We start from the raw sequence: 14,953 nt of genomic DNA, 5'->3' as shown, positions 1-14,953 counted from the left end.
GCAGAGGCTTCCATTTGAGTCCCATCTTTTATTGCAGGTGTACCCCGAGTGCTCCTCGGGCTGCTGTCCTCTGCTCCCCCTTCCCTCCCCAGCTTAAAGAGTGACCTAGAAACGTGTGCATTAGAGGGCTTGGTGCAGCAGACCTGACACAGGCAGGATCCCTGGGCTCTTGGAGACCCTCTGCCTTGTGTGTGTGTTTGTGTGCATGCACCCAGTGCAGTGCCCACACTGCTGCCTGCACTGAGCAAAGAAGTGTCAGATCCAGTTAGGTTGACTGGAGGGAAGAAATGATGAATGACTCAAGTGTTGTACTCCAAATAGATACACAATGGGGTGGATAAGTAGATATGCGCGTTGAATGTATTCATGTTCTCTTATTCCATGTGGAAAGCTGCTGCACCTTCTTCCCTGCCTTCAGCAGCAGAGTCCATAGCTCCTGTTTTCCTTGAACATGTCTGCTTGGGTGGCTTGAAGGGGTTGCATGGCAAAGGCCCCCAGGGAGCTGATGGGAGGCGTTGCTATGAAGGTACGGACTGTGAGGTCTTCCCGCACCTCTGAGCTCTGGGGAAGGCAGCTGATGTCCCAAGGTCACTCCTGAATCCCATGGCAGCCTCCTGTGGGGCTGGGACTGGGATTTAATTCCCTCCACACTTGGATTTGCTACATCTCTTTGGCTCAGTGAGCCACTACTGCTAAAGAGAGCACTAATACAGGGTGGGGAGGATGGCTGGCTTCCTGGAGAACTTCTCTTCTTTGGGGTTTCTGTGGAACACACTCTGATACAGAGCGTGTCTGGGATCGTGCTGGGAGGGCTTAGGGTGAGCAGTACGTGCATAGCTTTGGGGGGAGAGGGGAATCCCACCCCTTAGCTCACTGTGTCAGCCAGCAGGCCTCTAGAGAAGCACGTGGGGGTATGTGTCACGTCAAAGCTCTGTTGTCCTCAGCCTGTGCTCACACATCCTCCTCCCAGTGCGGAGGGAAGTTCCACAGCACCACCTTGGTGTGCTCCAGGAGGTGTTACCACCTCCGTAGGCTCTGAGGTTGTGTGCTGGGGGAGAAGTTTTCCCTGTGTTCAGAACAGGAATGTTCCATTTGATTTCAGTGACCCTTGTGGTGGGCCTTCCCTTTACTAACTTTCCATTCCCACCTCTTTGTGTTCCAAAATGGAAATCTAGGGGGGAAGCTGACTTGAAACCTATTGCCCAGGAGATGAACACCACCAGGGTCCATGCTGGGATTGGGTGCTGATGTGGCTGGCTTACACTTTACCACCATGCATTCAGTACTGGATGATGCTGGTGGGCTTCTCCCATGCCCGCCCCCTTAGCACCCATGGGGAGGTAAGGGCAGCCATGATACAGGGACCCAAATGTGTCTGGAATTTTTAGGTGAGACCAGGAATTCAGGCTTTATTTACCTCTCTGTGTTAATTTACTCTTTCAGCAGCATCTTGGAAAGAGTAATCCTGTAGGAATGTGAGCTCCAGAGCCCACAGTGTTCAAAGCTAAGCAAACCAGCATGTCCTGGTGTTCCCAGTGTTGTTGCTGCTGACCATCAGTTGGTTCCTCAGCAACTGGGTGCTGCTTCCTGGCCACAGATAGGGTATGCAGCTGAGAACATCCAGTGATTTGTGTTGCAGAGAATCAGAAAGTGGGAGTTCTGGCCCCAAATTCAATAGTATGGAGTAATATTTGGGTGGAAAAGCTTGTGTTTGTGGGACTTGCTGAACACCACCCCTCAACATGAGAGCAGGGAAAAGCACTGAGGTTAGGGGCCGGGGCTGTGCATGTTGCTGTTCTTACTGGTGGAGTCCAGAGTCTTAAATCCTTATTATTCCCCCTTAGATCAGGATGCTGCAGAGGGGGGAGAGGCTGCATTGCTGGAAGGATGCTCTCAGCTCTGAAGCTGAGTCTCTTTCCAAAACTAAGCTTGAGTAGTTTCTGTGAGTGCAGGGGTCACAGGAGAGCTCCATCAGAAGCTCTAAACTGCACATGTCCCAGTGATTTTTAAGTGTGATTCCGCTGCCCTGTTGCTCTGCAAAAGCATCATGTGAATAATAAGGGAACTGGACAGAATTCCAGATGAAATAATGAAATAAGGTGGGAATGTTCTTGTCTTTCAGTGATGCTTTGGGGTTACTCGTGTTAAAACCAATGATAATGGCAAAATGAGCACATGCAGCTAAGAAAGCTGAAGGAGCTTACCTCTGGTCTTCATTCAGGCAACAGTTTTAACAGCCACTCTTTTCTGGACCACCTTTCTCTGCTCTTTGTGCAGACCAACGTCCCCTCCCCTCTTATTTCTCCTTGTTTTATGGAGCTCCCGTGGCACTGGTGATCATCACTCCCTTGGAACAGTGGTGGAAAACCTGCAGCGTGTTCCTGCTCTTGCAGGGGAAGTTGCTGTCTGAAGTGGAGATCAGGTACCTGCTACATCTCCATGGTTTTTTGCAGACTCTCACTCATCCACCCATTGTAAGCTAGAAACTAGAAATCTAAGCCTTGGAGCTTAAAGAGTTGTTGAGAAGGAAAGGTGCAGGTTCTTCTGCGTGGTAAGACTGCACCTCTCAATGTCTTTAAGTGAAATAAGTGCAGTTTCTGGTTGTCTTTCATGCTTTGACCCCTTCACTCCCCAGCACCTCCTCATGTGTTTCCTCAGTAGCTGCTTTGACAGTTCTCAAATGAAATGATTTCACAGTTGACATTTCATAGAAAGATCAGGCATGGGGGACTCTACCAAAGGCCTTGGCATCCTCTTTGACATCCACATGCCAGCAAGAGAGTTATGTGACCTCCTCCAGCACCCACAAAGCCACATGTCTAGGTTGGTGTGAGCAGGTCCCTGAAGAGGTCTGACTCCATAACCAGGTACATCCACATGATGGCTGTGCTCTTGCACCCTCTCCTGCTGAAGCAGTGACACTTTATTCCAGATGGTTGAGTTTCTCCCAATGGACTCCTCTGGCTGCTGCCTTCATAGGGCTCTAAAGGTACTGAACTTGTTCTTTCTCATCTCAAAGTTCTTCTCTTGCTGTGAGAGGCTGCTGGAGGCGTCTCAGTGCTCTGCTTCATCCAGCAAAGAGGAGCTCAGTGTTTCGTTTGGTTATGGAGAGGTGAGAGCAACCATCCTATAGGAAAGAGGTCAGTATCCTGGTTAAACAGTGTAGGGAAAGGAGCTCTGAGGAGCTGCTGGTTTGAAGAAGCTAAACTCAACTTCCTTACATAAAGCAAAACTCTGGGAGAGGTGGAAGGGAGGAAGTTTGGATTTCATGGCAAGTGAACTGCCTGTGGGAGTTGATTGGAAAAGACATCTCTCTTCTCAGCTCTGTGTGTGCCAAAGACAGAGAGGTAAGGAGCTGAGAAGACGTCATACCTCAATAAAACCCCTTCTGTTTGGTACAGATATTTTGGGTCTGCTGATAACCTGATGGATTGTTGCATGCTGCAGATAGAGCTGCAGGGTTCTGCTTCAAAGCATCCCAACATTTTCCTGGTGATGTGGACAGCAAATGTGCAGTGAGCAATTCCATTGTCGTCTTTCCTTTCCATGATAACTGCTGGGATTATGTTTGTGAAAGACTTCATCAAGTTCCAAGTACCTTTGTCCAAGAACAAACTGGACCACTGGAACTTACCCACATGCTTTCTAACATGGCTGCTCCAGCTGTTCAGTCATTAGGGGCTTAATCTTTACCCTATAGTTCTTCATGTGCTGCCATGCTCAGTCTCAAGTACTTCTCTGGCACTGAACTGCTCATATTCAGTCACTAAAGTTAATTTCTCCCAATTTGCTCCATGCCCTGAGATCGTCATCTGGAGACCTTGTCCCAAGAGATGGAGCTCTGAACAGTCTTGGTCTTGATTGGAGATTATGGTGATAAATGAGGTCCATAGCTGAGCATGCTGAACGCAGACATTACATCTGCACCATGTCCACCGAGTCTCCTGTTCTCCTTCTCGCCTGTCTTTGGGAATGAAATGCTGCTTTTGGTTTTCCTTTGGCTTTTTCACGTCCCATCTTCTTCTGTGACTGGCAAGTTTTACCAGCCAGTGTTACACAGAGTAATTGCATCCTATTGCTGGAGATAAATATCCCAGACCGAGTGTGAAACCTTTCAAAGGTGGAATTCTTGTCATGGTAGGGATGAGCAAAACTGGAAGCGAGATACGCACTTTGGAGCAGCCAAGGCCAGCAAGGGTAGAAGCTGAATGATGTAAACAAGAAGTGCACATTCTAACTCCCATCAGAGATGAGGCCAAAGGGGAGAATGGCAGAGTCACTGGTGGGTTCTTACGTTCAGTTTTTCATATGCTCTCGCTGTTTGCTTTGTTCTGCCAACGTCTTGGGATGGAACATGCCCTGCAGGAGGTCCCGTGGATCACAGAATGGCTGCAGACATGCACAGGAGGTCTCATCCTGCTGCATGGTGCTTACCACGTCTCCACGTCCCCGACCAAGGCAGTTCTGTCCAAGTCACATCTCATTCAATATAGGAGAAGGCATTTGGAAGTGCTGGGGGTTTGCCTTGTCCTGGATGACTTCTCAGAGGAGCTCTCATTGGCCTGGAAGCTGCTGGCAAAGATCTTACTCTTGCTGAACTTGACTGAAATGTGTGAGTTCAGGACGGGTGTCACTGGTTGAGCTACAGCAATACACAGGGCTAATGCTGGGTGTGCGTGCTGCAGTCACTGCTACAACTGACTTACCATGGTATCTGTCTTAGATCTGTTTAATTACCTTGTCTCAAGCATTTGAAGGCTGCTCTGTCACCAGAGGTGTAGGTATGTATTTAACCCAGCTGCCTTCAAGACAGCATCCCAGCATTCCTTGTACAAGGAGGATGTGATCAGTCCATGTTTGACTTTGCTGGTGTGGTGAACCCACCGTCATCCCTTCCTGGTGCTGGAGTCGGACACAGCACTGGAGTCAGTCGGACACAGCACTGGAGTCAGTCAGACAGAGCACTGGAGTCAGTCAGACAGAGCACTGGAGTCAGTCAGACAGAGCACTGGAGTCAGACACAGCACTGGAGTCAGTCGGACACAGCACTGGAGTCAGTCAGACAGAGCACTGGAGTCAGTCAGACAGAGCACTGGAGTCAGTCAGACAGAGCACTGGAGTCAGTCAGACAGAGCACTGGAGTCAGTCAGACACAGCACTGGAGTCAGTCAGACACAGCACTGGAGTCAGTCAGACACAGCACTAGAGTCAGGCTTTGCAGTCAGATGTTCCCTTTGCTCTCTGGGGTTGTCTTTGGATGGAGCAGAGGGAGGACAGAGCCTGTCCAGTACCTTCATCCTTTCACCTCTTGTTTCTGTTCTGGACTCCGGCTACAGTCTTGGTTGGTAACCATTTACTGTGAATTGCTGTTAACCTGTTTCAAGGTGAAGGCTTTGGAAGGCTCTTCCTCACCTCTCTTCACACTGCTCCCAAGTGCTGGCAGTCATCTGAGCTGAGGCAGGAGGCAGCATCTGAGCATGCTGCCTGCCTTGGGTGAGCTTGGCTGTTGGAGCTCTTGATTGCTGCTGCCCATCAGACACTGGTCCTGAAGCACAGGGCTGCTGGTGAGTGTTGAACTTGAGGTCTGTGGGTCCATCCTGTATCTGAATCTCGAAGAGCTCTGACAAACAGCCTCCCAATGCCTGTGGTAGGTGCCAGTTCCTTCTCTGGGCTCTCATGGAAGGCTTTTGCAGGTCTGTTGGCTCATAAAGTTTCAGTGATCACCCTCAAAGGGCTGAGCTCTTCGCTTCACACTTTAAGTGTGAGAGGAGAGACCCCCACAGAGTCAGGGACTGCAGCTCTGCACATGTTCTGTGGCTCCAGCTTTTGGCTCCCAGGACTCTCACGCAGGAGATCAGATCTTTATACATGAAGTTCCTGGCACTGCACGAAAAAGAGAACCCCGTTTTGGCCCCTTTCCTTCTGGAGTGGGAGCATTCCCATTCAAACTCCTGACCGTTCTTGGCACAACTTAACTGGATTTTTTTTGCCTTCCTTTCACAAGGCCACACTTGGGCATGGAAATGAACATGGAAACTTGTGAGTTTGGTTCAGCTGAGCAGGGTTTAAACCCTGCTTAAACCATCTGATCAGTCCTGTTCAGAGCACGCAGCTCCAGGACGGTGCTCCCGTGTTAGGAATCTCCCTGTTCTGGTAGGGAATGAGCTCCGCTGCCATCTTCTTGGATTTTAAGAAGCCATTTTTTAGGAGGAGTGCAGGGGATGGGTATTGAGGGACTGACTTGGAACCGTGGGAGGGGTCTTGGAATGGATGCAGACTTTAAGTCCATGTCACCCTCAGGATGTGAGTCTGGGTCCACAGAAGGCTGTCCAGCAGCCAGCTCTGTTTCCAGATCTCCTCTGGTGTCTCCAGCAGTGATCAGTAACCTGCTGCTTCCTTTAGTTGTGCCGTGGCACTGAAAACACCCATGGAATCCATGGGGACAAGACAGGGGTAAAGATCAGGAGAGGGAAACTGCAGTGGCCTCATGGGTGATGTTGACCAGCAGCACCCTCTGACACCGGGAACAGCTGGTTCCTCGGGTCGGGTTTGCAGGTAGGCAGTGGACGTGGAGCTCCCATGTCCGTGAGGAAGGCCCTGTAGCACTTGTCCCCCTTTTCCCACCGTCAGGTTACAAGACAGATCCATGAGCATGAGCAGGAGAACGAGTTGCGGGAACAGATGTCAGGATATAAGCGGATGCGGCGCCAGCACCAGAAGCAGCTGATCGCCCTGGAGAACAAGTTGAAGGCCGAGATGGACGAGCACCGCCTCAAGCTGCAGAAGGAGGTGGAGACCCATGCCAACAACTCGTCCATCGAGCTGGAGAAGCTGGCCAAGAAGCAAGTGGCTGTGATGGAGAAAGAGGTGAGGAGGCTCCTTAAGCGTACCTGAAGGCAGGGGGAGAGGGGTGAACCAGGGCTCTAAGAGAAGGCAGTGGGCGTACCGCTTAAAGCTCCCTGCATGGTCTCTGTGTGGAGCTGCCTTGGCCAGTTCCGTGCAGGAGCTTCCCAGCTCCAAGCCTCGTGGCTCCATGGGCACTGACTGATGCTGCAGCCAAGCGATGGCTAAAAGAGGCTGACAGGCCCTGTGGAGGCCTTGGAGGGAGCTGCTGCCTCCTGGCTGAGGACAGGTCAAAGCTTGCTGCTGTTAGTGGACCTGTTTAAAACTCATCGTGTGAATCCATCTGGTAAAGCAGTGGGGTTTCACCCTCTGGGCTGGTTTTGGTGCAGAGAGGTAAGAAGCATGAGGGAACTCTTAAAGGCATGTGGGCATTATGGGGGTTTTGTGCAAGCGGCTTTCATGCGGCTGAATACTCGTGTGGCTTTGTCTAGCACAGTGCTGGGAGAATGGCAGCCCATAAAGCACCACAGAGCACTGATTTGGGCTGGATTCCTGACCTGCTTCCTCACCCTTTGTGGTTTGTTCCTCTTTTTTCCCCCCCTCTCTCTGTGCCTTGCAGGCAAAGGCAGCTGCAGCAGATGAAAAGAAATTCCAGCAACAGATTTTGGCTCAGCAAAAGAAAGACCTGGCGACCTTTTTAGAAAGTCAGAAGAAACAATACAAGCTTTGCAAGGAGAAGATTAAAGAGGCAAGAAACTGTCATTTCCAGGGCTGATGGGGTGTGGAATGAACATAAAGCAGCCTTTCCTTCTGATAGACCTGGGCCAGCCCAGGGGTTTAAGGGACACTGTCAGGCTTGGAAGCAGATTTAGGTTCCTGAACCAGTCTGTGAGTGTGTGCTGGAGGTGCCTTCACACCCTGCTGTAGAGCAGGAGCTTTGGAACCAAGAGGAAATAGGACTTCACAGGATTCTTCCTCCCCTTTTTCCTCATCTGCTTTTGGGGGGTTGAGGCTTTTCTGCTCAAGCTGTAAGTGAAGAGCACCCATTCGGGTGCCATTTGTTTAATGGTCACTTACAGGAATCAGACAAAGTAGTAACTAAGTTTATAGCTTATCTGTCCAAAACTTCATCACTGAAGTCCCACATCCCAGCACACACACAAATCACTTGCTGTTCAGAGCATAAAGGTGAGCAATTGAACAGCAAGGAGCCCCATTGGGTACCTGCTTCAATAGAGAACCGAGCATGAGTCCTGCTGAAATAAAGCTGAAGCCCAGCTGGGCTCCTGTGTAGAACAGGGGCAGAGAAGAGAGGGGAGCCCCTGGGGCTGACCCAGTCTCTTTCCTGGACAACCAGAGGGTGCTGATGTTGTTTTGCTGCTGCCCCTGGGATGTTTAATGGGCGCTTCCTCCTCCTCTTGCGTTCAAACACAGCTCTGGAAGCAGCAGGGCTGGGCATGGCCAGGGATGAGTCTGGTTCTGGTGATGTAGTTGGGGTTTCAGTGTCCTTTCATGACCAGAGGAGAGGCAGTGAGCGAAGGTCTCAGTCCTGTGTCACTGATCCTGAGGGAAGTCTTCTTTTGCGGCAGGAAATGAATGAGGACCACAGCACGCCGAAGAAAGAGAAGCAGGAAAGGATATCCAAACACAAGGAGAACCTGCAGCACACACAGGCTGAAGAGGAGGCCCATCTTCTCAGCCAGCAGAGACTCTACTACGACAAAAACTGCCGTTTCTTCAAGAGAAAAACCATGATCAAGAGGCACGAGATGGAGCAGCAGAACATTCGGGAAGTAAGGCATTCCTCCCTCCCTTCCCCAGGCACTGCGGCTAGGGGTTCAGCTTCACGGCTGCAAAGCATGGGCATGAGGTTTTGGGGGGATCCTTCTGTCACAGCCCAGGGCACTTTGTGCCATGGTGGGTGCCACCCAGGGGGGAATGGCTGGGAAGGTACCATGGGAGGGAGTTGTGCTGGGTGGCTGAAGGGCACTAACGCAGGTGAAAGGTGTGCTGAACCAGTGACGGTGTTAAGGGTGCAGGAGGAAGTGTCAGAAATACCAGTTCAGTCCTGTGTGTCTGCATCTGTCACGCTCAGGTAACGAGATCTTCCTTTTCCACTGGGCTCTGCTCAAGTTGGTGCACAGAATGGGGATAGCTTTTAATGGGAAGCTGTTCACCATCCTGCTTGCATTCCTCAGTGGCTGCCTGCACTCAAAGCCCACCTTGGAGAAGGAATTGTCACTTGTAGTGACATCACGATAGTGTCTCAGTTCTTCATTAATGTTAGCTTTGGATAAAGACTGTTCTAGTGAAGGCTGAGAATGAGTGAGTGGTCACAAGCCTCTCATGATCGTATACTTGGTCTGCTACCATCCCATTTGCCTGCATACACCTAACACCGCCCTGCGTTTTACCTGCTTGGAGCTATCCCATCCTGACATCAGCTCAGACCCCCTGAAAATGAAGGACTCTGCAAAGTCAGATTTGGGCACCCTTATCGCAGTGTGTAAGCCATGTGGCAGGGATAAGAACAATGCAGGTACCTGCCATGTGTTTTAACCAGGAAACACTCCCCTGAGCTCCTGCATTGAAGCCCTTCAAAGACCTGATGTTCACAGTGATCCAAGTGTTTTACTTCCTGGAAGTAACACCCCTACTGACCCGTTTCAGCTGGATCAGACACCTGAAGTAAATCACAGCATCCCAGCCTGGTTTGGGTTGGAAGGGACCTTAAAGCCCATCCAGTTCCAACCCCTGCCACAGGCAGGGACCCCTTCCACTAGAGCAGCTTGCTCCAAGCCCCTGTGTCCAACCTGGCCTTGAACACTGCCAGGGATGGGGCAGCCACAGCCTCTCTGGGCACCCTGTGCCAGCGCCTCAGCACCCTCACAGGGAAGAGCTTCTGCCTAGGAGCTCACTGTAATCTCCCCTCTGGCAGGTTAAAGCCATTCCCCTTGGCCTGTCCCTACAGGCCCTGATAAACCCCAGACCATTTTGAAAGCCTTTTTTTTCTTGCTATTTTAAGCAATCCCAGAGGTTCTTCCAGTGGAAAAGTGTTCTGAGGGCAGTGCCCCTCTTTATTCCCACTGTGTGAGCTGACATGGTGTTCCCATGGGGATTGGCACACGAGAGGAAGCTGCCCTGCCTTAGGTGAAGGCACACAAGCCATATCTCTCCCCATGGGCTGCCTGTCCTTGTGCCTCTGTGTGAGCAGGGATCCATTCCAGCACACCAGCAGGTCTCATTTACGACCCAAGGTGTTGTTTTGCTTAAATGAAACGTGTGCAACATCCTCAGAGCTGAGAACAGGGACAAGACCTGGCCCTGTCTCCTTCCCTGCCCTCCTCCCTAAACCTCTCACAGGCACAACAGCCGCACGGGCTGAAGAGCCTGCTTGCAGGTGCTGTTGGTGTTGAGGGTTACACCAGGATGACAACATGCAAGCAGCAACTGGGAGTAATTAGAGAAGAGATTCAGAGCAGCCCTGTGGGGAAGGACTTGGGGGTGCTGGTCGATGAGAAAATGAACATGAGCAGGCAGTGTGCACTCACAGCCCAGAAAGCAACCGTATCCTGGGCTGCATCAAAAGGAGCGTGACCAGCAGGTTGAAGGAGGTGATCCTGCCCCTCTGCTCTGCTCTGGTGAGACCTCACCTGGAGCATTGTGTGCAGTTCTGGTGTCCTCAACATAAAAAGGACATGGAACTGTTGGAACAAGTCCAGAGGAGGCCACGAGGATGATCAGGGGACTGGAGCACCTCCTGTATGAAGACAGGCTGAGGAAGTTGGGGCTGTTCAGCCTGGAGAAGAGAAGGATGCGTGGAGACCTCAGAGCAGCTTCCAGTGTCTGAAGGGGGCCTATAGGGATGCTGGGGAGGGACTCTTCATTAGGGACTGGAGTGACAGGACAAGGGGTAACAGGTTCAAACTTAACCAGGGGAAGTTTAGATTGGATATAAGGAGGAAATTCTTTCCTGTGAGGGTGGTGAGGCACTGGAATGGGTTGCCCAGGGAGGTTGTCAATGCTCCATCCCTGGCAGTGTTCAAGGCCAGGTTGGACAGAGCCTTGGGTGCCATGGTTTAGTGTGAGGTGTCCCTGCCCACGGCACTGGGGCTGGAACTGGATGATCTTAAGGTTCTTTCCAACCCTAACTATTGTATGATTCTAATTACACCTTTATTGGCTTGCACTCATTAGACTGAGCCAGCACGGGGCCTTCCCTGTGCTGGGCACTGTGTGTGTGCCAGGCCTGTCCTGTGTCACTCCATGAATACATGGTTTGTGAACACTTCCAGGGATGCTGAGTCCAGCACTGCCCTCATCCTTGACTTGCAAGGAAGGGTTTCCTTCCCCCCATGTGGTGAGCTGGGGCTCTTCACCTCTGCTTTGGCCATTCCAGTACTAGTGACAGGAGGGAAGCCTCATCTCGCAGTGCTTCCCAGGGGCTTGGGTGATTTACAGCAGGCAACCAGGACCCCCCCAGACAAATACATCACGCCAGGATGTGTGTGTTAACAACTGCTGACCCCCAGCAGTCACAGAGGGCTCATGTGTGGTCCCAGTGCCACCTGCTGGAGACTCCCTGGGGCAGCCAGGAGCTGGTTACAGGGATGGATGGATGGATGGGATGGATTGGATGGGATGGATGGATGGGATGGATGGATGGGATGGATGGATGGGATGGATGGATGGATGGATCATAGAATCAACCAGGTTGGAAAAGCCCTTTAAGCTCATCCAGTGCACCCCAGCTCTGCCAAGGCCACCCCTAACCCATGGCACTGAGGCCTGGTCTCCACGGGGTGTGAACACTTGCAGGGACGGTGCCTACAGCCCTGCCCTGGGCAGCCTGTTCCAATGCCTGAGCACCCTCTGGGGCAGGAATTGTTCCTCAGCTCCATCTAAACCTGCCCTGGGGCAGCTTGAGGCCATTTCCTCTTGTCCTACCGCTTGGGATGGATGGATGGATGGATGGATGGATGGATGGATGGATGGATGGATGGATGGATGGATGGATGGATGGATGGATGGATGGATGGATGGATGGATGGACGGATGGTGGTCACTTCACCATTCCCATCGTGCTGCTGGGTTTGTTTCCCCGTGGCACATGGAAGCCCTCGGTGTTGTCTATAGACACCAGCTCCACAAACCCTGCCACTGCCCCTCAGGACAGGGGGAATCACTGCTGAGCTCTCTCCCTGTGTCCCGCTCTGCGCAGGAGCTGAACAAGAAGCGGACGCAGAAGGAGATGGAGCACGCCATGCTGATCCGGCACGACGAGTCCACGCGCGAGCTGGAGTACCGGCAGCTGCACACGCTGCAGAAGCTGCGCATGGACCTCATCCGGCTGCAGCACCAGACTGAGCTCGAGAACCAGCTGGAATACAACAAGCGGCGGGAGCGGGAGCTGCACAGGAAGCATTTCATGGAGCTCCGGCAGCAACCAAAGAACCTGAAGGTGCCGGAAGCTTTCCTTCCTCCTCTGCCAGTCCCTGGGCCTGCTGCCTCCTGCCTGGCATCCCTCTCCTTTGCACAGGGCCTCGCTGGTGTGAGGAAGTTGTGAGCTGTTAGAGCAAAGAGCTCGCTGAGGGCTTTTAAGTGCTGTGTTGATTGAGGCTGCTGGGTAAAAATAGGCTCATCCCCAGCAGATGGTTCAGTGTTTGCTTCTGGTGAGCTGCGTTTTCCTCAGGCCCTGCTGGTATCAGCCTATAAACCTTGATAGGGAGTGGGGCTGGGGGATGCTTCCTGCTTTCAAAGGGAAGAGAGAGCATGGGTGTGCTGCGCGCTGTGCTCTGTCCCAGCCTGGCTCCAGGTGGATTAGAGCCCTCTGAGCTGCTTGTTGTGGGGATGTCTGTTCCTCCTGTGAACACCCCAAAGGCACACTGCTTCTGTCCACTTGTCTCCCCCTCACTGGCTGTCAGCTCCACACCCTGAGGTGGGGAGACAGCAAAACGGGAGGCTTTGGGGAAGTGAACGCTTTTGGAGGGCAGGAGGCAGGGTGATGGGCTGGGACCCAACCCCCCCATTGGGATGTCCGGGAACCTCTCCATTCCCAACGCTCTTCACACCATTCCTTCCTTGGCAGGCTATGGAAATGCAGATCAAAAAGCAGTTCCAGGACACATGCAAAGTGCAGACGAAGCAGTACAAAGCACTGAAGAATCACCAGCTGGAAGTAACTCCAAAGAGTGAGCACAAGACAATTCTGAAGAGTCTGAAGGACGAGCAGACGAGGAAGCTCGCCATCCTGGCCGAGCAGTACGAGCAGAGCATCAACGAGATGATGGCCTCACAGGCGGTAGGTGCAGCATCCTGGGCAAGGGAGGGGGGCTGACGGATGTGGGTACAGTCAATCCATCCATCCCTGCAGCACGTGGCGTGGTTGGGTTGGTAACAACTGCTTTATAGTGCACCAGGACACACTGTCCCCTTGTAACAAGCACCTCACAGAACACACATCCATTCCCAGCTGGGGATTTAGGATTGGGTCTGCTCTGAAGCTCCTGCCTCTGTGTGTGTGGTGGCTGCTGTTATGAAGCCCTTGCTGCCTTCCTCTGCTGGCACCGGCACCGGCACCAGAGGCTCTGGTGCTGAGAAGGAAGGGGCACTCCGAGAAGGCAGAGCTGCGTGTCCCTGCTGTCGGAGCAGGGAAGTTACACGTGGAGATTCCAACGTTGTTTTCCCGACGTTCCCACAGCTGCGGCTGGATGAGGCCCAAGAAGCAGAATGCCAAGCCCTGAGACTGCAACTGCAGCAGGAGATGGAGCTGCTCAACGCGTATCAGAGCAAAATCAAGATGCAGACAGAAGCACAGCACGAAAGAGAGCTCCAGAAGCTGGAGCAGCGGGTGTCGCTGCGCAGGGCCCATCTCGAGCAGAAGGTAAGGTCCGGGGATGCCAGGCTGTGGCCGTGGGGTCGGGGTGCTGGTGCTGTGCTAAGGGGCTGCCTCCTCTGCTTCCCGCAGATCGAGGAGGAGCTGGCAGCCCTGCAGAAGGAACGCAGCGAGAGGATCAAGTTTCTCTTGGAAAGGCAGGAGCGAGAGATTGAGACGTTTGACATGGAGAGCTTGCGGATGGGCTTTGGGAATTTGGTGACGTTAGAATATCCCAAGGAGGACTATAGATGAGATTAGATTGCTCTATGCCATTGAAAACACACACACACACACACAAAAAGACAACAAAAAAGAGGTAAAACCAAGTAAGGAGCAAACGTGCAAACCCAACATTCCCCATGTCACCGGGAGTGCTCTCTCTCTTTCTGTCTCTCTTCCTGACATCGTGTCGGACTTAGTGCCTGTACCTCCTTCCGCCACCGGGGCCCGTGTCCCAGCCCGGTGCAGGACAGCTCCTGGTGGTTCTTCTCCATAGTATGTCCCAGTATTGATGTCTCTGTGCAATGATTCAAAATGTGACAATTTTAATGGCAAAAAAAAGCAAAAAACCCACAAAAAAAAAAGGCTATAACCCCCCCAACCCCCCCCAAGTGGATGTTTGTTGCTTTTGAGCAATCACTCATTTTACCACCGATCGATGAAAGTACCAAGCAAAAAAGCACCCAACTCGATTCTAATGGTAAGCTCCAAGCCCAGGGGGAGAGAGACAAATCCGCAGCCTTACCTGAACCAGCTGCTGCATAATTTAATTTTAGTCTTTATTTTTTTGGTATTTATTCATCAGGAATAATTAAATAATAAAAATTTTATTAAAGATTGAAAAAAAAAAACAAAAAAAAAAGATTTGATACATTTTACAGGACAAGGAAACCACACAAAACCTTAACTCCTGCTGTACATATCAGTGGTGACATTGAGACTCTGGGGACGGGGCGGGGAGGGGGCAGACGTGGTGATTTTTAGCAGCGCCGAGGAGGGGACGGGGCCTCGCTCCTCGGCATCAGCTCTTTGATTGTATCATAAATCCTTTTCTGCTGTCGCAGAGAATGGGAATTGACACTTCAAAAAAGGAGCCCACAGGATTCCCGGTAGCACAAATTGGGCTTTGTCAAATCGTGTATTTTGTGTATAGAAGGAAAAATTTAAGGAGAGCTTTTACTTATTTTCATATTGTATTTTAACTGGTTCTCTGATCAGAACTTTTTTTACTTC

The 14,953-nt window shown here is 51.7% G+C and overlaps 1 protein-coding gene across 6 annotated transcripts in view; it reads left to right on the top strand.

Annotated features, from left to right (window-relative positions):
• Nucleotides 1-14,582, top strand: part of TAOK3 (TAO kinase 3) — an 88,612-nt gene extending 74,030 nt beyond the window's left edge. For all 6 annotated transcript variants that reach the window (XM_061465807.1, XM_061465808.1, XM_061465806.1 and 3 more), the window contains 7 exons: nt 6,631-6,867; nt 7,463-7,591; nt 8,433-8,636; nt 12,065-12,304; nt 12,932-13,144; nt 13,544-13,726; nt 13,811-14,582. In XM_061465807.1, the coding sequence (XP_061321791.1) occupies nt 6,631-6,867; nt 7,463-7,591; nt 8,433-8,636; nt 12,065-12,304; nt 12,932-13,144; nt 13,544-13,726; nt 13,811-13,972 (1,368 nt within the window). In that variant the 3' untranslated portion in view covers nt 13,973-14,582. The remainder of the gene's footprint in view (nt 1-6,630; nt 6,868-7,462; nt 7,592-8,432; nt 8,637-12,064; nt 12,305-12,931; nt 13,145-13,543; nt 13,727-13,810) is intronic.
• The last annotated feature ends 371 nt before the right edge of the window (nt 14,583-14,953 follow it).

Source organism: Pezoporus flaviventris, unplaced genomic scaffold (genome assembly GCF_033815535.1).
Source record: "Pezoporus flaviventris isolate CSIRO_AGI_PZ_B2104156 unplaced genomic scaffold, CSIRO_AGI_Pfla_v1 ptg000041l, whole genome shotgun sequence".
NCBI classification, from domain to species: Eukaryota; Metazoa; Chordata; class Aves; order Psittaciformes; family Psittacidae; genus Pezoporus; species Pezoporus flaviventris.
Note: the sequence above shows the minus strand (reverse complement) of the source record. Positions and strands in the feature narration are given on the sequence as shown.